At 35.8% G+C, this 25,015-nt stretch overlaps 3 protein-coding genes across 6 annotated transcripts in view; 1 reads left to right on the forward strand and 2 right to left on the reverse strand.

The window, feature by feature from the left end:
- Positions 1-25,015, reverse strand: part of LOC7454383 (uncharacterized) — a 61,132-nt gene that overhangs the window by 34,261 nt on the left and 1,856 nt on the right. The gene's annotated exons all lie outside the window — the stretch shown is intronic.
- LOC127903992 (uncharacterized) lies at positions 417-19,577 on the forward strand. 4 transcript variants are annotated; one of them, XM_052445351.1, is made up of 5 exons: positions 417-686; positions 1,605-1,686; positions 2,286-4,230; positions 8,858-8,939; positions 19,413-19,577. In XM_052445351.1, exons 3-4 carry the CDS (start codon positions 2,802-2,804, stop codon positions 8,890-8,892), a joined length of 1,464 nt encoding a protein of 487 aa, XP_052301311.1. In that variant the 5' UTR covers positions 417-686; positions 1,605-1,686; positions 2,286-2,801; the 3' UTR covers positions 8,893-8,939; positions 19,413-19,577. The 4 variants fall into 4 exon arrangements, 3 of the variants coding, with proteins under 3 accessions (XP_052301311.1, XP_052301310.1, XP_052301309.1); XM_052445350.1 differs by lacking the exon at positions 8,858-8,939 and adding an exon at positions 18,738-18,819; XM_052445349.1 differs by lacking the exon at positions 19,413-19,577 and adding an exon at positions 9,539-9,829.
- LOC18103414 (G-type lectin S-receptor-like serine/threonine-protein kinase At4g27290) lies at positions 15,609-16,420 on the reverse strand. The gene has a single exon (XM_052445352.1). The coding sequence runs from the start codon at positions 16,324-16,326 to the stop codon at positions 15,616-15,618; it is 711 nt and encodes a 236-aa protein (XP_052301312.1). The 5' UTR covers positions 16,327-16,420; the 3' UTR covers positions 15,609-15,615.

Consider the following 25,015-nt stretch of genomic DNA (forward strand, 5'->3'; position numbering starts at 1 on the left):
TTTTCGGAGAGGAGAAATGTTGGGTTTGTTGCCATTGCATGTGCAGCAAATGGACGGCACCAACCATTGACTATTGGCAGCCACCATTGTTGAAGGTGAGCTGGAGTTGGTGGCCACCATTGTTGACAAAAGAACAAGTGAAGCAGCACCATGGATGCCTATAAAAGAGGCATGATTTTAGAGAGCAAAGCGAGATGAGAGTGGTGAGAAATGTAGAGAATAAGAGAGAAAGTGGAGAGCTGCAATGGCAGCAGCTGCAAGTGCAGCAAAGAGAGCTGGGAGTTGAGTTTGAGTGAAGTGATCCTCCTCCTCCATGTATTGTGTTGTAATCCTTTCTCTATCTCTAAATAATATGGACTCTCTCCCGTGGATGTAGGTGGTTTTGCCGAACCACGTTAAATATTGTGTCAGTGTGCTTACCCTCCTTGTAATGTTTTGTATTAAAAGATAGGAAATGGCAACAAGGCCCTTGAATGCTTAGATGTAGGAATAAATTAAATGAGGGGTAGTGTGGTAATTGAACAATAGTTGATATATATAAATAGAGAGAAGGAAAAAAAAAAAACAAAAGAGAGATCTGAAAAATTTGAGAGAGAATCGGCAGGAGAGAAGGGAGAAAGAAGAAGAAGAGAAAAGAGGGGGAAATAAGGGAAAAAGGAAAGGAGTTGAAGAGAATAAGTTTAAAGGTAAGATTTAGGTTGTTAAATGTATAAATGTATGTTAATTGAGCTTAATTTCAGTTTTGATGAATGTTAGGGTTTTGAAAATTTGTGTTTTGGGTTTAATTGATGAATTAAATTGAATGTTATAAGGTTGATTGTTATGGGTAATTGATTAATGAGTTGATTATGGAAGATTGTGATGATTTTGAGTTATGAATTGTGTAAATGGTGAATGTTGAGTTATAAATTTGGCAAGAACAATAGGTAATCTGTTAAAATTCTGGATTGGAGGTTGAAGATGACGAAAATTCAATTTGGTCCCTCAATTTTGGAAAATTACAGTTTAGTCCCCGAACTTTGGAAAATTTGCAGATTGGTCCCTGGGGCATATTCCGAGATTCTGAACAGAATAACATATGAATTATGGACAGAATTACTGTATAGATAAGAGAATTTAACACTTTCAATTTAGTCCTCCAATTTGACAAAATTACAATTTGACCCTAAAAATTTGGTAAAATTCCAGAATGGTCCTTGGAGTATAATGAGATGATCTGGACAGAAATGAGGACTAATTATGGTCAGAATTTCAGTATATTCATGGATTTATGATAAATTTCAGTTTGGTCCTTCAATTAGACAAAAATTGCAATTTGACCCTTAAAAATAGGATAAATTACAGATTAGTCCCTAGCTGTAATACTAGCTTTTGCAGATTGGTTTGATGAATAATTAAGGGTTATTTAGTGAACTATTTCCAATTTTATTAGTTGTTTTATTATGGATTAGATTTCGGGAAAACCGTTAAATTTTGGGTTTTTGAGAAAATTGATTAGTGAGTTCAAAAACATATATGATTACGGAATACACCCTTAGTTAAGTGTATTAAATAAGTTAAATGTTCTTTTGAGTCGTTCTTGAATATGTCTCCTTTGTATTCAGATAATCCTGATATTCTACCGATAGGACGTCAGTAGGATTTTCTTCGGTGTCTGCTTTTGGCTTCTGTTTGCTTTTGAGTCAGGTGAGTGGATAATTTTCCATATGCATGAGAAATAGTATAAATATTTGATTTGTTAATATGAATTGAATCATGCTTCTTGATAATATATATGTTGATTATTATTCTTGTTTTGATAAAGCATGATCAATTGTTGAATCCGAATTCTTGATATGAACCAGTATATATTTTGAATTGAATTCTGAATTGATAGCTCCTCATTTGATTGATGTCATGAGTTGAGCCTTGAGATATGAATATGTCTGTTTGCTTATGATTATGATTATGAACCTATGGTATGTCAGTCAGAATACCCATGCTAACAGGGTAGTGTTAGTCTTTGTGCACATCGTATCTGAACCCTAGTTGGTCGGGGGAGTCACCAACCTGTGTGGACTGATCATCCCACAGTACGGAGCCTCATGCTCATTGCATTTTGATTTTCTGACGAGCTTTACCATATGATATTCTTGTTATGGCCTATTTGAGAAACCTTTCTATAAGAACCTAGAGCCATACTTGTATATATATTTCTCATTGCTGTATTACCTCGTGTGTGTATATTGAACGTTATCTACTCACTGAGTTGTTGAACTCACCCTCTCATTATTTATCCTTTTCAGGCTTATAGCTTGATAGCAGGTCACTTTTGTTGGACTTTCCGAACCTGCTCTTTTGGTTGTAATTTGTACCTTTTCCTTTATGTCTAGTTAGTGCTCCAAAACTCTGAATTTATATTAGCTCTTGTATTAAGACAATTAAATTATATTATGAAGTTGATTTTGTTGTTAATGCTGTGTTGAACTCTGATTGAGTTAGGATAAGTTTGTGTGTAAGTTTGGGTTCGCATAGGTATGGAACCTTGGAGGGGAACCTTGCCTATGTGCCGGTCATGGATCCGGGATTCGGGTCGTGACAAACTTGGTATCAGAGCTTTAGGTTAAAAAACAATAATATAATTAAATTCGTAATAAGTGGAGCATTAGGATCCGTGTTGTCTTGTTTGTTGTCTTTGAAATTCTGAATTCTCATTAAGCATGTCTTCTTCCTTGTGATAGATATGCTTTCCTATAATTCTGTGGTAATTATCATGCTATTGTTCTAGCATGACTTGAGTGCTCTCACTTTTATTTTAGGAAATGCTGACGAATAGACGAATAGCTGATACTGTTAGAGTAGAGGATGATCAGGATAATGTCCCTATTGGGCGGTTGAGAACTGCAAGGCAGAGAAGGAGGCGCGGTGCACCCGTGCCTCAACATGTTGAGGAGGTACCTCCACCAGTGGAGGAAGAGCCTCAGGAGATAGAAGAGGAAGATATTGTTGATGAACCAGGTGTGGGGGTAGCTGACCCTGAACCTGTTACAGAGTTTCAGCAACTTAGCCAGGTTGTGCGGACCTGGATAGAATTTTCTATGGAGAGAGATAAAAGGAGGGATAGAGATGTACCCTCGACATCCCACACTGTTCAGGGAGTTAATGTGCCGTTGAATGACTTCATGAAGTTGGCACCTCCTATTTTTACTGGGATGGATAGTTCAGAGGATCCTCAGAGGTTCCTAGATGATATTTGGCGACGGTGTGAAGCTTTGGGATGTACAGACCACCGAGCTGTGAGTTTGGCATCGTTCAGGTTGGAAGGAGATGTGGCAATCTCTTGGTTTGAGTCTAGGAAAAGAGCAAGACCAGTAGAGGCTCAGTGGACATGGAAGGAGTTTAGCTCCATGTTCTTAGACAGGTTTCTCCCTCAGAGCGTCAGAGATGCTCCACTTTATGAGTTTGAGAGGCTATCTCAGGGGAGCATGACAGTGGATGAGTATGATCTGAAGTTCACTCAGCTGTCTAGGTATGCAGAACATCTTCTACCCACTGAGGAGTGGAGGGTGAAGAGGTTTATTAGAGGACTCAAATCCTCTATGTATAAGGTGATGGTGTCACAGGTGTTTCCATCATACTCTTTAGCTGTTGATAGCGCCAGATTGATAGAGGCGCGAGAATTAGAGGATATGACTGCAGGCCAGTCTAAGAGACCTAGAGAAGAGGGTCAGTCTTTTAGGCAACAGGGATTAAGTGCAGGTCCGTCTAGGGGACGAAGTGGCCGTCAGGGCTCATGGGTTCAGAGGAGGTTTAGACAGAGACCGTCAGTTAGTGGCTCAAGCGGTCAGAGTGGCAGTAGTGGTACTCAGAGTTTAGTTCAGACTGCACCTCGTAGTTCATTTGTTTCACCTGGGGATAGTTCTTTATGTCAGCACTGTGGAGGAAGTCATACTAGTGCAGAGTGCTACAGAAGGACTGGGGCTTGTTTTAGTTGTGGCCAGATAGGTCATAAGATCAGAGAGTGCCCGAGGAGACAGTTGTCAGCTTCGGGGTTATCTGCTTCAGTCCAACATCCTATTCAGGCACCATCGACGAGCCAGTCTGTGGCTCATGGGGGTAGAGGTTTTGGTGGCCGTGGTCAGAGAGGCCGGGGTGCAGGTGATAGAGGTCAGATACAGCAGGGTCAGGGGCATGCTAGAGTTTTTGCCTTGACTCAGCAGGATGCTCAGGCATCCAACACAGTTGTTTCAGGTATTCTTCCTGTTTGCTCTTTTGAAGCAAAAATGTTGTTTGATACGGGTGCAACCCATTCATTTATGTCCCCATATTTTGCCATGAGGTTAGATAAACAACCAACCTTGTTAAAATCCCCCATTTCAGTCTCCACTCCCTTAGATGAATTAATATTAGTGAAGTATGTGTATCTGGATTGTGAAATAGAGATTGGAGATAAAAATTTTATGGGAGACTTAAATGTCTTAGATATGGTTGATTTTGATGTGATTTTGGGAATGGATTGGTTGGCAAAGCATAGGGCTTCGGTAAATTGTTGGGGTAAGAAAATAATATTTGATCTAGATGAAGAAGTTGGGTTGGTATTTCAAGGAGATAAGATTGGGTCTCCATCAATTATGTTGTCGGCTATCTCGAGGAAAATGGCCAGAAAAGGGGTACAGTGCTACCTAGCATATATAGTGGATATAGAGAAAGAAGTTCCTCAATTAGACCAAGTCCCTATAGTTAGGGAGTTTATTGATGTCTTTCCCGATGACTTACCTGGATTGCCTCCATATAGGGAAATTGAGTTTTGTATTGATTTGGTTCCGGGTACTGAACCGATATCAATGGCACCATATAGAATGACGCCAGCAGAATTGAGGGAGCTAAAGGAGCAACTGCAGGATTTGTTAGATAAAAAGTTCATCCGACCGAGTGTGTCCCCTTGGGGAGCCCCAGTGTTGTTTGTGAAGAAGAAAGATGGGTCATTGAGGTTATGTATAGATTATAGGCAACTGAATCGGGTGACTGTTCGAAATAGATACCCACTCCCTCGCATTGATGATTTGTTTGACCAGTTGCAGGGAGCTCAATTCTTTTCTAAGATCGATCTTCGATCTGGGTATCATCAGTTGAGGATTAGGGAGGCAGACATTTTGAAGACAACTTTTAGAACTCGGTATGGTCATTATGAGTTCTTAGTGATGTCTTTTGGGTTGACGAATGCACCAGCAGCTTTTATGGATTTGATGAATAGAGTGTTTGGACAGTTTATTGATCGATTTGTGATAGTTTTTATTGATGATATTTTGGTGTATTCGAGGTCTAGGGAGGAGCATGAGCAGCACTTGAGAATGGTGCTTCAAACTCTGCGAGAACATCAGTTGTATGGCAAGTTCTCAAAGAGTGAGTTTTGGTTGGAGAGTGTAGCATTTCTTGGGCATGTAGTGTCAAGGAATGGGATTGAGGTTGATCCTCAAAAGATTGAATCAGTTAAGCAGTGGCTTAGGCCTACTTCGGCGATAGAGATTAGAAGTTTCTTAGGTTTGGCCGGCTACTATCGGAGGTTTGTGGAGAACTTTTCTCGGATTTCTGCACCATTGACTAAGTTAACGCAGAAAAATGTTAAGTTTCAGTGGTCTGAAGCTTGTGAGAAAAGTTTCTTAGAGTTGAAAGAGAGATTGACTACAGCGCCTATTCTAGCAGTACCATCAGGTTCTGGTGGTTACACAGTGTATTGTGATGCTTCGAGAGTGGGGTTAGGATGTGTTCTAATGCAGCATGGTAAGGTTATTGCCTATGCTTCACGGCAGCTGAAGAAGCATGAACAAAACTACCCTACACATGATTTAGAGATGGCGGCTGTAATTTTTGCCTTGAAGATTTGGAGGCACTACTTGTATGGTGAAACTTGTGAGATCTTCACAGATCACAAGAGTTTGAAATACATCTTTCAGCAGAGGGATCTAAACCTGAGGCAGAGGAGATGGATGGAATTGCTGAAGGATTATGATTGTACCATACATTACCACCCGGGTAAGGCAAATGTAGTTGCCGATGCTTTGAGTAGAAAATCATCAGGGAGCTTAGCTCATATTCAGGAGGTACGAAGACCTCTGATTAGGGAGTTGCATGAGTTGGTGGATGAAGGAGTCAGATTTGATCTTAGTGAAGCTGGAGCAATGATTGCTCATTTTCAGGTTAAGTCAGATTTGTTTGATAAGATAAAAGCAGCTCAGAAGAAAGATGATTCACTACTCAGGATTAGAAATGAGGTTGAGCAGGGTAAGGCTGCAGGTTTTGTGATAGGTGATGATGATGTGCTGAGATATAGGGATAGGCTTTGTGTACCTGATGTAGATGATCTGAGGAGAGAATTGATGGTAGAGGCACATCAGACAGTTTACACAATGCATCCAGGTTCCACCAAGATGTATAAAGACCTTAAGGTGTGTTATTGGTGGAATAGGATGAAGGCTGATGTAGCAGACTTTGTTTCTAGGTGTTTGACCTGTCAGAGGGTAAAGGGTGAACACCAGAAACCTCCTGGATTGTTGCAACCATTGTTGATTCCAGAATGGAAGTGGGAAAGGATCACAATGGACTTTGTGACAGGATTGCCTAGGAGTCAGGAGGGTTATGATTCAATATGGGTGATTGTTGACAGGTTGACAAAATCAGCCCATTTTCTGCCAGTTAGGATTACTTATGGATATGCAAAGTTGGCAGAATTATTTATTAGTGAGATTGTACGGTTGCATGGAGTGCCAATCTCGATAGTGTCTGATAGAGGTCCACAGTTTACATCGCGGTTTTGGGTGAAATTCCAAGAAGCTATGGGTACTAAAGTGCAGTTGAGTACAGCTTTTCACCCTCAGACAGATGGTCAATCTGAGAGGACTATTCAGATCTTGGAGGATATGCTAAGGGCTTGTGTTATGGATTTTGGAGTTGGTTGGAGTAAGTTCCTACCATTAGTGGAATTTGCTTACAACAACAGTTATCAGGCTAGCATAGAAATGGCACCTTATGAGGCTTTGTATGGTCGGAAGTGTAGATCACCGGTTTGTTGGTTTGAGGTTGGTGAGAAGAGGCTAATGGGACCAGAGTTGATTCAGATTACCTCAGAGAAGATAGAGGTAATTAGAAATAAGCTTCAAACAGCTCAGAGCAGACAAAAGAGTTACGCAGATAAAAGAAGGCGTGACTTAGAGTTTTCAGTGGGTGATTGTGTGTTCTTAAAAGTATCACCGACAAAAGGAGTATTCAGGTTTGGGAAGAAAGGCAAGTTGAGTCCTCGGTTCATTGGACCGTATGAGATTCTGGAGAGAGTTGGGGCAGTTGCTTATAGGTTAGCATTACCACCAAACTTGTCTGCTATTCATCCGGTATTTCATGTTTCCATGCTAAGGAAGTATATGTCAGATCCATCGCATGTATTAGAGGTCTATCCCATTGAATTGAGAGATGATATGGTTTATGAGGTGCAACCGGAAGCTATAGTCGACCGACAAGTGAGGAAGCTTAGGTCGAAGGATATAGCTTCAGTGAAAGTGAAATGGAAAGGTCATTCACGTGAGGAAGCGACCTGGGAGCTCGAGGATAAGATGCGTGAGGAGTATCCTCATCTTTTTGATAATCTCGGTAAGTATTCAATCTTTTCTATTAAGTTTCGAGGACGAAACTTTTATAAGGTGGGGAGATTGTAATGTTTTGTATTAAAAGATAGGAAATGGCAACAAGGCCCTTGAATGCTTAGATGTAGGAATAAATTAAATGAGGGGTAGTGTGGTAATTGAACAATAGTTGATATATATAAATAGAGAGAAGGAAAAAAAAAAACAAAAGAGAGATCTGAAAAATTTGAGAGAGAATCGGCAGGAGAGAAGGGAGAAAGAAGAAGAAGAGAAAAGAGGGGGAAATAAGGGAAAAAGGAAAGGAGTTGAAGAGAATAAGTTTAAAGGTAAGATTTAGGTTGTTAAATGTATAAATGTATGTTAATTGAGCTTAATTTCAGTTTTGATGAATGTTAGGGTTTTGAAAATTTGTGTTTTGGGTTTAATTGATGAATTAAATTGAATGTTATAAGGTTGATTGTTATGGGTAATTGATTAATGAGTTGATTATGGAAGATTGTGATGATTTTGAGTTATGAATTGTGTAAATGGTGAATGTTGAGTTATAAATTTGGCAAGAACAATAGGTAATCTGTTAAAATTCTGGATTGGAGGTTGAAGATGACGAAAATTCAATTTGGTCCCTCAATTTTGGAAAATTACAGTTTAGTCCCCGAACTTTGGAAAATTTGCAGATTGGTCCCTGGGGCATATTCCGAGATTCTGAACAGAATAACATATGAATTATGGACAGAATTACTGTATAGATAAGAGAATTTAACACTTTCAATTTAGTCCTCCAATTTGACAAAATTACAATTTGACCCTAAAAATTTGGTAAAATTCCAGAATGGTCCTTGGAGTATAATGAGATGATCTGGACAGAAATGAGGACTAATTATGGTCAGAATTTCAGTATATTCATGGATTTATGATAAATTTCAGTTTGGTCCTTCAATTAGACAAAAATTGCAATTTGACCCTTAAAAATAGGATAAATTACAGATTAGTCCCTAGCTGTAATACTAGCTTTTGCAGATTGGTTTGATGAATAATTAAGGGTTATTTAGTGAACTATTTCCAATTTTATTAGTTGTTTTATTATGGATTAGATTTCGGGAAAACCGTTAAATTTTGGGTTTTTGAGAAAATTGATTAGTGAGTTCAAAAACATATATGATTACGGAATACACCCTTAGTTAAGTGTATTAAATAAGTTAAATGTTCTTTTGAGTCGTTCTTGAATATGTCTCCTTTGTATTCAGATAATCCTGATATTCTACCGATAGGACGTCAGTAGGATTTTCTTCGGTGTCTGCTTTTGGCTTCTGTTTGCTTTTGAGTCAGGTGAGTGGATAATTTTCCATATGCATGAGAAATAGTATAAATATTTGATTTGTTAATATGAATTGAATCATGCTTCTTGATAATATATATGTTGATTATTATCCTTGTTTTGATAAAGCATGATCAATTGTTGAATCCGAATTCTTGATATGAACCAGTATATATTTTGAATTGAATTCTGAATTGATAGCTCCTCATTTGATTGATGTCATGAGTTGAGCCTTGAGATATGAATATGTCTGTTTGCTTATGATTATGATTATGAACCTATGGTATGTTAGTCAGAATACCCATGCTAACAGGGTAGTGTTAGTCTTTGTGCACATCGTATCCGAACCCTAGTTGGTCGGGGGAGTCACCAACCTGTGTGGACTGATCATCCCACAGTACGGAGCCTCATGCTCATTGCATTTTGATTTTCTGACGAGCTTTACCATATGATATTCTTGTTATGGCCTATTTGAGAAACCTTTCTATACGAACCTAGAGCCATACTTGTATATATATTTCTCATTGCTGTATTACCTCGTGTGTGTATATTGAACGTTATCTACTCACTGAGTTGTTGAACTCACCCTCTCATTATTTATCCTTTTCAGGCTTATAGCTTGATAGCAGGTCACTTTTGTTGGACTTTCCGAACCTGCTCTTTTGGTTGTAATTTGTACCTTTTCCTTTATGTCTAGTTAGTGCTCCAAAACTCTGAATTTATATTAGCTCTTGTATTAAGACAACTAAATTATATTATGAAGTTGATTTTGTTGTTAATGCTGCGTTGAACTCTGATTGAGTTAGGATAAGTTTGTGTGTAAGTTTGGGTTCGCATAGGTATGGAACCTTGGAGGGGAACCTTGCCTATGTGCCGGTCATGGATCCGGGATTCGGGTCGTGACACTCCTATTGAGCAATTATCAGTACACCACCGGTCCGCGCATGGGGAGCCGGAATCCCCAACAAGAAATTCTCATTGTTCATGTTAAAGACCTCGAAATTCCAAAATTATAGCTATCTAAATGCTGATCCCTTACACTCTTCGAAATTGACCTTCATCTTTTGGATTTTATGAGTTGGTAAACCTGCTATTAATCAGCGGACCGTGAGAAACCAAAAATCAGAACATATTTTCAGACTGGTTTTATTAAGTACATACAATTTAGTTTACATGACTCAGGTTTATGGAGTATCTAGATGAAGCTTAGACCACCCCTCCATTGATGCTTTGTGGACCTGAACTGTGATGTTTTGAATTAAAAGAGATAGGAAAAGGCAACAAAGCTCTTGGAGGCTTAAAGAGTGGGTATAAGTAAATGAGGGGTAGTGTGGTAATTAAATAAACATAATAAGTATAAATAGAAAAAAAAAGAGAGAGATCTGAAATCAAGAGTGATGATGGGATAAGAGAAGAAAAGGGGAAGAAGAAGAAGATAAAAGAGGTAAAGATAAGGGAAATAGAAGATAATTGAAGAAAATAAGTTTAAAGATAAGATTTAGGTTGTTAAATGTATAAATGTGTGTTCTTTGAGTTTTAAATTTCTGTTTTGATAAATGTTAGGGTTTTGAAGATTGTGTTTTGGGTTGATTGATGAATTAATTTGAATGTTATGGGTTGATTGTTGTGGGTAATGAGTTGTTTAGTTGATTTTGAAAGATTTTAGGTAAAGATGATGATTTTGAGTTATGATTTGTGTAAATGGTGAATTTTGAGTTAGAAATCTTGAGATAACAGTAGGTTTTCTGTGGAAATTCTGGGTTTGAGGTTGAAGATGACAAAATTTCAGTTTGGACCCTCAATTTATAAAACTTACAGTTTAGTCCCTAAACTTTGAAAAAATTACAAATTTACCCTAAAATTTTGGAAAAAAATCCAGAATGGTCCCTGGAGCATAATTAGAGATTCTGGACAAAAATGAGGATGAATTATGGATATAATTCCACTATAGTCATGAATTTATGATATTTTTAGGTTGGTCCTCCAATTTGACAAAGTTACAATTTAACCCTTAAAAATATGATAAATTCCAGATTGGTCTCTATCTGTAATATTAGCTTTTGCAAATTGGTTTGATGAATAAATGAGGGTTATTTAATGAATTATTATCAAGTCTTATTATTTGTTTTATTATGAATTAGATTTCGAGAAAACCGTTTAATTTTGGGTTTTTGGGAAAATAACTAGTTTAGTATAAAAACATATAGGGTTGTGAAATATACCCTTAGTTAGGTATATTAAATAGGTTATATGTTCTTTCAAGTCGTTCTTGAATATGTCTCATTTGTATTCAGATAATCCTGATATTCTACCGGCGGGATGTTAGTAGGATTTCCTTCGGTATCTGCTTTTGAGTGTTGTTTCCTTTCGAATCAGGTGAGTGGATAATTTTTCATATGTATAAGAAATATTATAAATATTTGAGTTGTTAATATGAATTGGATCATGCTTCTTGATAATATATATATATATATATATATATATATATATATATATATGTTGATTATTATCCTTGTTACGATAAAACATGATCAATTGTTGAATCTGAATTCTTGATATGAACCAATATATATTTTGAATTGACTTTTGAATTGATAACTCCTCATTTGATTGATGTCATGAGTTAAGTTTTAAGATATGAATATGTTTGTTTGATTATGATTATAAATCTATGGTATGCTAGTTAGAATACTCATGCTAACAAGGTAGTGTTAGTTTTTGTGCACATCATATCTGAACTCTAGTTGGTCGGGGGAGTCACCAACCTGTGTGAACTGATCATCGCACAGTATGGAGCCTCATGCTCGGGGGAGTCACCAACCTGTGTGAACTGATCATCGCACAGTATGGAGCCTCATGCTCATTGCATTTTGATTTTCTGATGAGCTTTACCTTATGATATTTTTGTTATGGCCTATTTGAGAAACCTTCTTATAAGAACATAAAGTTATATATATATCATTGTTGTATTACCTCGTGTGTGTGTATTGAGCGTTATAGTACACTGAATTGTTGAACTCACTCCCTCATTATTTATCTTTTCAGGCTTATAGCTTGTTAGCGGGTTATTTTATTGGACCTTCAGAACCTGCTCTTTTGTTTAAATTAGTATTTTCCTTTTATGTCTAGTTAGTGCTCCATAACTATGAAATTGTATTAACTTTTGTATTAAGACAATTAAATTATATTATAAAGTTAATTTTGTTATTAATGCTGCGTTGAACTCTGATTGAGTTAGGAGAAATTTGTATGTAAGTTTGGGTTCGCATAGGTATGGAACTTTGGAGGAGAACCTTGTCTATGTGCCGGTTATTGATCCGGGAATTAGGTCGTGACATGAACTATATATTTCTAGTGAGTTTTGAGATTTTTGGCTTTGTTGGATTGTTTTTACAACTTTAAAATAAACATTTTTTGAGCAAGTTTCGTGCTGTGAAAATAATCAAGAGTACCAGTAATGAAAGGAAGAACTTCTGGAAACGTATGACAGAAAATAGGACAAAATTGGTAGGATGCACTGATTGAGATTCAGAAGCAATACCTAGCTTTAGCTTCTGCAAATCCTGTGAACTGTGAAGCATACTACCAGAATGGTTTGCTTTCTCGTACAAAAGAAAACCATCCTATTCAAAGAAAACCTTTGTCTAACCCAACGGGGATAGTTAGGAGAATGACTTGGGACCTAAGTGGGATTTGGTTTGTGGTTAGACCAGTTACGATGTTGCCCATCAAAACCATCAATTTCCTCACAAATTGAATTAGATAGAAGAACATATTCAAATCAGTAAAAGAATTAGATTGAATTAGATCCTATTCAAAGAAAACATCTGAGAATGTTGGTGAAGTCTTGCCTTCAATACAAGATAGTGAAACAGTAAAAGAAATGAATGTAGTATAAGACATGAAGACATTCTTATAAATATAAAAATCAGTTCTTGTTAAGAAAATAATTACTGACATTTCATGCATGCATACAGAAAGCAATGATCAATCAACTAACTTAAACATTATACACGCTGTCCTACTATCCAAGTAGATGAGAGGAAACGTAAGAGAGACTTGTAATTAGAAGCAAACTACAGCTTCAAGATGTAGAATGTCTACGCAAAAACTAATCTATCTTGCCTCTACCAGTGAAATCGAGCATTGGTTTGTTGAATATCGTTTGCTGTGGCTTGGTAGATTACTCGCTTCAATAACGTCCCTTGCAGTAAAATAACCCGGCTGTTTAGGCTGAGGCAATTTATCTTCATTACCTAGCATCAAAACCACATACGAAATGCTTGGCCTATCTTCAGGACTTTCTTGCACGCATAACAGCCCCAATTGAATCACACGTAGCACTTCAGATAAATTGCATGTTTCAATCGTCGATTCCGCAATCAGTTCCGATGGCCTGCCTTCATTAAACAGTGTCCAAGCCTGTTAAGATAAATCATGTTACTAAAATGAGATCTCATACCCAGAACTAAAAAAAAACCTTAAGTTTTTTTTATGGCAGTACTTACATGTCCAAGTAGGTTGAGTTGGTGATCTGAATGATAGAATCCTCTGTTCCTGTTGCCACTTACTGTCTCTAACACCAATACACCAAAGCTGAAGACATCTGATTTTAATGAGTAGAGTCCATGGAATGCATACTCTGGAGATATGTAGCCACTGGAAATATTCAAAGAATGTTAGATGGCATCTGTCAGAATTGGAAGTAAACTATGTATGCTGGAAACACTTACTATGTCCCCACCACTTTCCTTGTTTTGGATTCAGTTTCATTTCCTTCAACACCTCTCGCCATCCCGAAGTCTGAAATTTTTGGGTGCATGTTGTAATCTAATAAAATATTGCTGGCTTTTAGATCTCTGTGAATTACTCCTAGTCTTGAATCTTGGTGAAGATAAAGTAGTCCACGAGCAATCCCATTGATAATATTGTAACGCTTAGGCCAATCTAATAGCACGCTCCGTGTGTCATCTATCTCAATTACATATTTTTCACACGTCAATCCATGTCCTTATCAGATTCTTAAATGCATGTCAAAGAACCACTTGGATCCTACTTAAATTATCATTACAATGATGAAAATATTAATGAAGTATAAATGATCAAGTAAATCGGTATAGGTTAGAGATCCAAACCAAAAATAAAGAAGTCCAAGCTTTTGTTAGGCAAGAACTCGTAAATCAACATCTTTTCCTCTCCTTCAATGCAGCATCCTAGAAGCTTCACTAGATTCCGGTGCTGAAGGTTCACTATATGCCTGACTTCATTTTTGAACTCATCGAGGCCTTGTCTCGAACTCTTAGAGAGCCTCTTCACAGCTATTTCAAGTCCATCTTTCAGTGTCCCCTGATTATCATAAGCAACTAAATAATATTTAGTCCTTTGAGATTGAGTTGAGAATCATAATATGATGTCGCGTAGAACTTGCATGGAAAGTAATAGTTTAATACCTTATAAACATGTCCGACTCCTCCTCCTCCCAGCATATTGTTAAGAGAAAAGTTATTTGTTGCAGAAGCCAAGGTATCTATTGTAAACAACAATACTTCCAGATCTTTGTTCTTGTGCTTGTTATTTGAACTTATTCCCGAAACACCAGTCATTTTTCCTGCCAGAAGAGAAGAAAGAATGGATCTCTATTCTCTGCTAAATACAGATCTCTTAAGAAAATCAAGTACAGTGATCTCTTTAACAATTTTCGGTCGTAGATTGGATTACTAAAACTCAACTTTGAAAACAAACTAAACTGCCTATATCAATAGAATATGGAAACAGAGGGGAAGGGGCATAGAAGAGGTTAGAATTTCATGGTGTGAGTGTAACATACTGTTTTTCATCTGATGCCTTTTCCAAACATAAAAGACCAGGGCCAGGCCAAGGAACAGAATTCCTGTAGACAACACGACGCGTAGTATGATCCTTTTCTTCTCTTTGGCTTTCGTTTCAATCTTTACACCATAACCGTTATCTGCACATCAAGGAGTAAAAAAACTAAAGTTAAAAGATAATAACAGGTAATGCCACTATGCTATGTATTTGTTTTGTTAGTTAATATGGCTTGAGAATTTTCATTAGCTATCTGGATCCTTTCATCACAGTTCATATGATAACTTCATACCTAGTTCTGAAGCAGCCATCCTTATATAAATGTCTGGTTCATTTTCAACAAGTATTCTAACATCAAGCAGATCATTGAACCAGAGCAAGCATCCATTTCCTCCATCCCTGATATCTAAATTTGAATAAGCTGTACAACTGCAGTTATTCAAGCACGTGTTCTTGCACTCTTCAAGATTCATGCTCCTGTTAAACCATGATGTTTTTGTCTGAGGCAACTTCACAGCCGAGACCTTTTGAAACCCGTCTCCAGAGCAATTTAGTGGAGTCCTTCTAACACAACCACTTGACCAGTCCATCAACTCCCATTCGCTTTGAACTTTTGGTACAAATCCATTCAAGCAACCACACATTGGAGAGCTGTTGATACTACAGATACCATTTGCACCACACAGTGCAAAACGTTCACAATTATCGGTATCTAAGGTGAGATAAAGCAGCCAACTTTGTGTTTGTTCAATCCACGTGAAGCGCAGGACATCACCACCCTGAGTTACCATGACCCTCCACGGCATTGACTCACTGAGAACATGATATCTGTAAAATATCTCCTCCTCATTAAAAACAAATTCAATTGAGTATTTGGGATTTGGGATTTGGTTTTGATTGAGGCATGCCACTGAACCTCAGACCATTCCACGGTCCAGACCGGTGCTTAACAATTGAATTCTCCACCACAATTATCTCAGGATATCCATAAGGAACAAGAATTACTGAAACATTACCTCTTGAAGGATCATCCGGTGACTTCCAGGATGTAATGTAAGAGTCCATCCCTGTTATTCTATTCCGTCCTAGCTTCATTTCAGGCAATAATGTATCAGCTGGATGTTCAAAACTCTGCCACAAGGAGCTTTCCAGGTTATCATCACCCTCCTCCTTCACAACAAGGTTTCCTGAATCCAAAAGTTGAGCGGCTGGATTAGTCGCAGGTCGCGATGAGTCGGAAGACCAAACTATGCTCCCGTTCCGATTTGAAAGGACGAGAATTCCTTGGTTGGTAAGCCTTAAAACACCTGATGAATCATTAAGTGGGGTTTCTCTGTTGGCAACCCAAACTACAGTCATCACAGATATTTTAGCATACCATACCCCCAAGTATCGGTTTGCAGAATTCCCCGGGCTAAAAAATCCCAACTCATAGGCTCCATTAGCTGAAAGAATAGTATCACCATCTCTAATGGATTGAGTTGTGTTTATGGTGTCAATTGCAGTGGATGTATCAATAATCAACAATAAAAAGAGAAATATGGGAGCTATGCGATCCATTGTTGTTCTCATGATTTCTTTGCAGCTCACATCTTTTATTTCAAAGACAGACTTAGATGTAGAAATACTCCATGTAAAAAAAAAATTGCAATCATATTAATTAGTTCCATCTAGAGGTGAATTAGTGATTTGACAGGCAGTGTTGTTAAGTTTTATTTCTAAATGACAACGCAATTTCTATATTTATTTTCAAAAATTGACATGCAGTGTTGTTAAGCTTAGTAAAGCTGAATTAGTGATTTGCATGGTCCGTTGGACTTGGACGAGTAGACTTGTACTCCCCTTCATCTAAAATTCTTTCATTATCCAGCAAACCTTGTATACCATTACTATTACGATATATTTCTGTTGGTGTTTATTAATAAGTATAGCAAAAGATTATTTTGTTTACTAATAGATACAGCAAGAGTTTATTGATAGATCTGTTGATATTTTTATTCGTATTTATTAATTTTGTGACTTGACATTCAATAATAGCCATACAAATTTAAGAAGCTAATTGGTTGTTTGACTTCAAATGCAATTAATTAGCCAGCATTTGCTTTTGTTTTTTTTTTTTTTTTCTTTTTTTTTTTAATTTTACCCTTTAAAATTAGATTTGTTTTTTTTTACATTCAATAATAGTCACAAGGCTACTTCGTTTGAGATGTTTTTATGATTTCAGCCATGAAGAATAGATATTTTAAATTCTCTCATACTTATTGTATTGAATATTTATCAAAAGTATCTAAGGGGCAGAATTATAAAATTTAGAGGAGGCCAGAATTGGACACCCATCTTAGTGTAAGAGTGTATTAATTGGACACCCATCTTCAAATGATTTTATTTCTATAAAGATAAACCTGAACAAGACAAGTTCATCAACCCTTAAGAACAAGTATAGAATATACAATGCATCCTAGGGATGGTTATATAGCATAACAACATAATGTGTAAAATCTAATCTTCCCCATCATGTTCCATGAGTGTACATTAACCTACTACCATAGCTTAGAACATGGTTACATTATAAACTTTTTTTAGTTTGTGTGCCAAGCTTATTGTCTGTTTTAACCTAAGCATATCTACTAAAATGAGCTAAACCAAGCTCTTCGTTCTCGCCCAACGAGTGAATGAAAGTATCAAAGCTTATTTAAAAATATTTAATGAATAAGTGTTTAATGTGGAAGGTTTACTAGAACCTATTATTATTGCGACCTTAATTAGTGGGGTACACAACTAATTTTCATGGAAACTGTTTGTAATGTTTTGTATTAAAAGATAGGAAATGGCAACAAGGCCCTTGAATGCTTAGATGTAGGAATAAATTAAATGAGGGGTAGTGTGGTAATTGAACAATAGTTGATATATATAAATAGAGAGAAGGAAAAAAAAAAAAAAAACAAAAGAGAGATCTGAATTTTGAGAGAGAACCGGCAGGAGAGAAAGGGAGAAAGAAGAAGAAGAAGAGAAAAGAGGGAAATTAGAAAGGAAATAGAAAGGAGTTGGAGAAAATAAGTAAAAAGGTAAGATTATGTATAAATATATGTTAATTAAGCTTTAATTTCGATTTTGATAAATGTTAGGGTTATGAAATTTGTGTTTTGGGTTTGATTGATGATTTAATTTGAATATTATAGAGTTAATTGTTGTGGGTATTTGATTATTTGGATGATTTTGAGAGATTGAATTGAAAGATGATGATTTTGAGTTATGATTTTGTTTGAATGGTGAATGTTGAGTTAGAAATTTGGCAAGAACAGTAGGTTTCTGTTAAAAATTCTGGGTTGGAGGTTGAAGATGACGAAAATTCAATTTGGTCCCTCAATTTTGGAAAATTACAGTTTAGTCCCCAAACTTTGGAAAATTTGCAGATTGGTCCCTGGAGCATATTCCGAGATTCTGAACAGAATAACATATGAATTATGGACAGAATTACTGTATAGATAAGAGAATTTAACACTTTCAATTTAGTCCTCCAATTTGACAAAAATTACAATTTGACCCTAAAAATTTGGTAAAATTCCAGAATGGTCCTTGGAGTATAATGAGATGATCTAGACAGAAATGAGGACTAATTATGGTCAGAATTTCAGTATATTCATGGATTTATGATAAATTTCAGTTTGGTCCTCCAATTAGACAAAAATTACAATTTGGCCCTAAAAATATGATAAATTACAGATTAGTCCCTAGCTGTAATATTATCCTTTTCAGATTGGTTTGATGAATAATTGAGGGTTATTTAGTGAATTATTATCAAGTTTTATTATTTGCTTTATTATGGATTAGATTTCGGGAAAACCGTTAAATTTTGGGTTTTAGGAAAAATAACTAGTTAGTTCAAAAACATATAGGGTTATGGAATGCACCCTTAGATAAGTGTATTAAATGGGTTATATATTCCTTTGAGTTATTCTTGAATATGCCTTCTTTGTATTCAGATAATCCTGATATTCTACCGGCGGGACGTCAGTAGGATTTTCTTCAGTATTTGCTTTTGACTTCTGTTTGCTTTCGAGTCAGGTGAGTGGATAATTTTCCATATGCATGAGAAATAGTATAAATATTTGATTTGTTATTATGAATTGAATCATGCTTCTTGATAATATATATGTTGATTATTATCCTTGTTATGATAAAGCATGATCAATTGTTGAATCTGAATTCTTGATATGAACCAGTATATATTTTGAATTGAATTCTGAATTGATAGCTCCTCATTTGATTGATGTCATGAGTTGAGCCTTGAGATATGAATATGTCTGTTTGAATATGATTATGAACCTATGGTATGTCAGTCAGAATACCCATGCTAACAGGGTAGTGTTAGTCTTTGTGCACATCGTATCTGAACCCTAGTTGGTCGGGGGAGTCACCAACCTGTGTGGACTGATCATCCCACAGTACGGAGCCTCATGCTCATTGCATTTTGATTTTCTGACTAGTTTTACCATATGATATTCTTGTTATGGCCTATTTGAAAAACCTTTCCATAAGAACCTAAAGCCATACTTGTATATATATTTCTCATTGCTGTATTACCTCGTGTGTGTATATTGAACGCTATCTAGTCACTGAGTTGTTGAACTCACCATCTCATTATTTATCCTTTTCAGGCTTATAGCTTGATAGCAGGTCATTTTGTTGGACCTTCAGAACCTGCTTTTTGGTTGTAATTTGTACCTTCCTTTTATGTCAAGTTAGTGCTCCAAAACTATGAATTATATTAACTCTTGTATTAAGACAATTCAATTATATTATGAAGTTGATTTTGTTGTTAATGCTGCGTTGAACTCTGATTGAGTTAGGATAAGTTTGTGTGTAAGTTTGGGTTCGCATAGGTATGGAACCTTGGAGGGGAACCTTGCCTATGTGCCGGTCATGGATCCGGGATTCGGGTCGTGACACTGTTATACACTCTTTTGAATCGAACTCTCATTAAGGTATAATATGTAATAGAAAATCACATTCAGATGGAATTCATGAATAACTTAAAGGTTCATTTCATTGTACGTTGGTGTATCCTAAATTGATGACCACTTTATTAAATACTACTGAGATAAAAGTATTTTCATATATTATAGGAAAGAACTTCATACAATACTCATTGTCAATAAAGGGAAACACTATTAGGCACAACTCGAAGAAGTATTTTCTTTACTATAAAGATAGGGATATGATATGAAAGATTGATATGTATTAAAAAAAAAGATAAGAAAAAAATTAATCACTAAGAGATACCTCTAGTAGTTTGTTAAGAAAAAAGATAAAGTCTAAAAAATAAGGAGAGGAAATCATCACTCCCCATAAGATTTTACCTTATATTACATTGATCTTGGATGGAATTTTAGAAGGAGACGATTCTAATAGAATAGAATCTGAAATGCTTAAGGAAAACAATTACTATTTTAATTTCTCATGATAACGAAACCTTAGCATGAATCTATTATGTTCAATCTGAAAGATGGAGAGAGATTGACCTTTCCTATGAAAATATATTGATAATTACCATAGTCCTTTCTAATTATAATATGCAAATGGTATTGATATATGATGGAAGTGCTATGAACTTTTTTTTTATTAGGATAGAGAGAAAAGACTTATTAGTAAAAGATGTATTGGACCTACTAATCACCATTGACACTTATATCAATCATCACACTCTATAACAAACTTTCATGGTAATCAAGATAGATGTGACTTTCTCTATGATGGGGCCCTAAAAAAGCATTTGTTTTTTTTTTTCTTTATTTTTTTTTATGTTTTTTTAATTTTATCCTTTAAAATTAGATTTGTTTTTTTTATTGAGTTTTATGTTTTTTTAATTTTATCCTTTAAAATTAGATTTGTTTTTTTTATTGAGTTATCTCACTCTCATGACATGGATTGCGGGTTTAGCAAGTTAACTCGATTGGCCAGGGTTTTTTTTTTCCCTATTTAACTATTTTTTTCAATTTCATCATTTAATATTGATTTAATTGAGAATTAGACTTTATGATTTGTTTTATAAGCTCTCTGTTAGGTTAATCTAGTCTCATGACCCGAGAATAGTGCTTAACAGGCTAACATAAGTTGACTCGAGTTGTTTTTTTGTGTTTTTTCTTAATTGAATTTTTTTTCAATTTTATCATTCAATATTGGGTCGGTTGAGAATTGAATTTCATAATTTATTTTAATTTATTTTCTATGGGGATATTTTAGTTTAATGATCAAGGTCGCGAGTTTTGGTATTTTAACCTCGGTTAAATCAAGTTGTTTTTATTTTTATTTTTTTAAGAGATTATCTCGGTCTCATGTCCTTCAACATTAGATTTGTTTTTTATTGAGTTGTCCCCATCTCATGACCAAGGATGCGAGTTTGGTAGATTGACTTAGTTTTTTTTAATTGATTTTTTTTCTCAATTTCATCATTTAATATTGTGTTTGATTGAGAATTAGACTTCATGATTTATTTTGGTTTGATTTTTATGAGGTTATTCTGATCTCATAATTTAGGAATAATGTTTAATGGGTTAAGCCATTTTGACTTGGCTCATTTTTTGTGTCATTTTTTTAATTAAAATTTTTACAAATTTCATTGTCAGCATTGGGTCTGATAGGATTGATTGAGAATTAAGCTTCGTAATCTATTTTTATTTGCTCATTATAGGGTTATCTCAGTCTCATGGTCAGAGTTGTAGATTCGGCAAGTTAATCCAGGTTATATTAGGTCTTTTTTTATTTTATTTTTATGAAGTTATCTCGATTTTATGATCCAAGTTATGAGTTTAACAGATTGACTTGTGTTGTTTTTTATGTTTTTTTTAGTATTATTCTTCAACATTGGACTGATTGATAATTGAATTTTATAATTTATTTTAATTTTTTATATGAGGTTATCTTGATCTTATGCCATCTTGAAAAAAAATTTAAATCAAATTATGTTTTTAATTGTCGTCTAAGTTGTATTTAGACCCACAAAATCAATCGAGTTATAAAAGGTTAACTCCACACTATTTAAATTTTGTTTCCACTAAAAAAACACTAGTAATATCTGAAAATTTTTTATTATATTAAAAAAAAAAACCCAACTTGTAAGATAACTTAGTCTGCATCAATAGTCTAGTTTAATCGCCTATCTATGTTGTCTTATATTGCATACATATGAAATCAAACGCTTGACGGGCCTTGTCCAGGAACAAACGCTTCACGTCTAATGTTTTTAGAAACGGCCTGCTTACAAGCATAAATATCAGATCCCATACCCATCATGACAGGCCTTGTCTACTTCTGGACCTCCTACAAGACCAAATTATTTAGGCTCACTTTTCTCACAAAAAGAAGAAATCACCACGTTTTGTCACCACGTGTTCGAAGAAAATCCTCAACAAGAAAATGTTCTCCCGCTTGGAAGTGATTTTAAGAGACTAATATAATATTTCCAAATTCTTGGTTAACTTCTGGTGGTGGCCTGTGATTTCTTTGAAATCACCACGTTTTGTCACCACGTGTTCGAAGAAAATCCTCAACAAGAAAATGTTCTCCCGCTTGGAAGTGATTTTAAGAGACTAATATAATATTTCCAAATTCTTGGTTAACTTCTGGTGGTGGCCTGTGATTTCTTTGTTTCTCATTGGTGTATGCAAGTCATAAACTTTATTCCTTTTAATATTTGTTTGTTTAGTAGTTTTTGTATAATAATATCATCATTAAAAAATCATAATTCAAAATATTTTTATTAAATATTTTTATTTTAAGCCTTCTATTAAAATACAAGTTAAACAATCATATTTATATTAGTTATAGGTCTATTTAAAAAAAAATCATAATGAATAATTATAAAATTATTCTATGAATTCCTAAAATATAGGATTGAAATACAAGTTAAAAATTAAAATGTGACCGACATAAATAAAATAATGGAATATTAAAGGTTTAATAGAATATTAATGTTGAAATCCAATTAGTCAGGTCCTACAAAGAGAGTCAGGTCCTACAAAAAGACGTTACTTTTTACTTTACCTGTGAATCAAATTATCAGTTCAAAAAAACACGTACATTGATTAAGTATATATAGTTGCCCTGGTACAGAAACATAAAAAAAAATCTGAAGCAGCTAGAGTAACTAGGAGTACCTGTGGAGCACAACATCGAAACGTATCAAGCACAAAATGTAATCTATCTTGCCTCTAACAATGAAATAGAGCAGTCATTAGCTGAATATGGTTTGCTCTGGGTTGATGAATAAGTCACTTCTACCAGATCCCTTTCTGTAAAAAAGCCAGGTTGTTTAGGCTGAGGCAATGCATCTTCGTTTTCCAGCATCAAAACGACATACGACATGCCCGGCCTATCTACTGGATTTTCTTGAACGCACAACAGACCCATGTGAATCGAACGTAGCACTTCAAATAAATTGCACGATTCAATTATTGATTCCGAAACTAGTTCCAAAGGCTTGCCTTCTAAGAATAGTCTCCAGGCCTGATTGATGAGTGGGACAATGTCATTAGAAACAGATTTGGTATCTCGAAATCATTCAATGTTACAATTTTGAGACTTACGTGCCCGAGAAGGTTGAGTTGGTGGTCTGGATGAGAAAATCCTCTGTTTCTGTTCCCGCTCACTATCTCTAGCACCAACACACCAAAGCTGAAGACGTCTGATTTTGTCGAGTAGAGACCATCAAATGCATACTCCGGGGATATGTAGCCACTGGACATGCACCAAAAATGTCAGGCTGAATTTGCGAGCAACGGAAGTAAGCTAAACTCTGAGGAGATACTTACTATGTTCCCATCACTTTGTTTGTATTGGCTTCGGTTTCGTTTCCTCCAAAACTTCTAGCCAGGCCAAAGTCTGAAATTTTTGGATTCATTTCATGATCTAATAATACATTGCTAGCTTTCAGATCTCTATGAATTACTCTTAGCCTTGAATCTTGGTGAAGATAAAGGAGTCCACGAGCAATCCCTTTGATAACATTGTAGCGCTTAGGCCAGTCTAGTTGCGAGGTGTGTGTTTCATCTGCCAGGGTTAATTCATTCAGCTTCTTGTAAAATCTATAGATGCATATGAAAAAAAGTACGAAAACAAGGTAATGCATACTTTTTTTGATGAATTTTCAAATGCATATGGCAGTATGAATAGCTATGAAAGGAATGAAAGATCCTCTCGAACATTTTCCACAAATATTTCGAAGGAATCTAAAGGATTTTTCTTTTTGTCTTGTGAGTTTCCATTTCTTCTCATACTTCTGTCTCCAAATGATCTAGGAAACACACCTTTGGGCCGCTGGTCAATGCAAACTCACCCATAATTGGTGTGGGTGTCTGTATGACCATAATAAAGTATAGTAACTGAACGTAAATTTGTACAGTTTTGAGCGATCCTAACCGAAAATAAAGAAGTCCAAGCTTTTGTTAGACAAGAACTCATAGACCAGCATTTTCTCATCTCTCTCAATGCAGCATCCTAGAAGCTTCACTAAATTTCGGTGCTGAAGTTCCACAATGTGCTTGACTTCATTGGTAAACTCATCAAGCCCTTGTCTCGAAAACTTAGAGAGCCTCTTCACGGCTATTTCTCGTCCATCTTTCAATGTTCCCTGAAAAAAGTCGCTCGATATTGTCAGCAAGCATACATTGTTTCATGAAAGTTGAGAATCATGGTTTATGCTCCATACTATATTGCTTCTTGCTTCTGTTGGAACTTATAAAGTTAGAACACTTTCCCACTACGAACATTGGTGCCAGTAGGCTGTATCATGAAATTGAGAAGCCATAAAAAAATTGCATGATTGTGTATAGATTAGTACCTTATAAACTGGTCCAAATCCCCCTTCTCCCAGTTTACTGTCTTCTGAGAAGTCCATTGTTGCACCAGCCAAGGTATACAAATCAAACAACGGTAAATCCAGGTTTTCTTTCCTGAGGTTGCTATTAGAATTTCTCTCAAAACCACCACTTACTTTTCCTGCAAGCAGATCTGCTATGAGTAAAAAGGAAACGAGGGATCTCTGTTTTCTGTGTGCAAATTTCATTTGAGACTGTACTTAAATTGTACCTTCAATTACTGAAAAACAAAATTCAAAATAAATTAAACTGCCTATCTTTACATAGATTTGGGGGGAGGGGATTGGTTAGAATTTCATGAAGATAGTAACGTACTGTTTCTCTGTTGCTTTCTATTTCGAATATACAAGACCATGGCTAGGAAAAGGAGAAGAGTTCCAGTAGAT

Source organism: Populus trichocarpa, chromosome 11, assembly GCF_000002775.5.
Source record: "Populus trichocarpa isolate Nisqually-1 chromosome 11, P.trichocarpa_v4.1, whole genome shotgun sequence".
NCBI classification, from domain to species: Eukaryota; Viridiplantae; Streptophyta; class Magnoliopsida; order Malpighiales; family Salicaceae; genus Populus; species Populus trichocarpa.

Bases quoted from the DNA above. Each gene is read 5' to 3' on its own strand.
- LOC127903992 (XM_052445351.1), top strand. From the start codon at position 2,802: ATGCTGACGAATAGACGAATAGCTGATACTGTTAGAGTAGAGGATGAT. The intron at 4,231-8,857 runs GTATTCTTCCTG...CTTTGTATTCAG, and splicing joins ATCCAACACAGTTGTTTCAG to ATAATCCTGATATTCTACCG.
- LOC18103414 (XM_052445352.1), bottom strand. From the start codon at position 16,326: ATGAGAACAACAATGGATCGCATAGCTCCCATATTTCTCTTTTTATTG.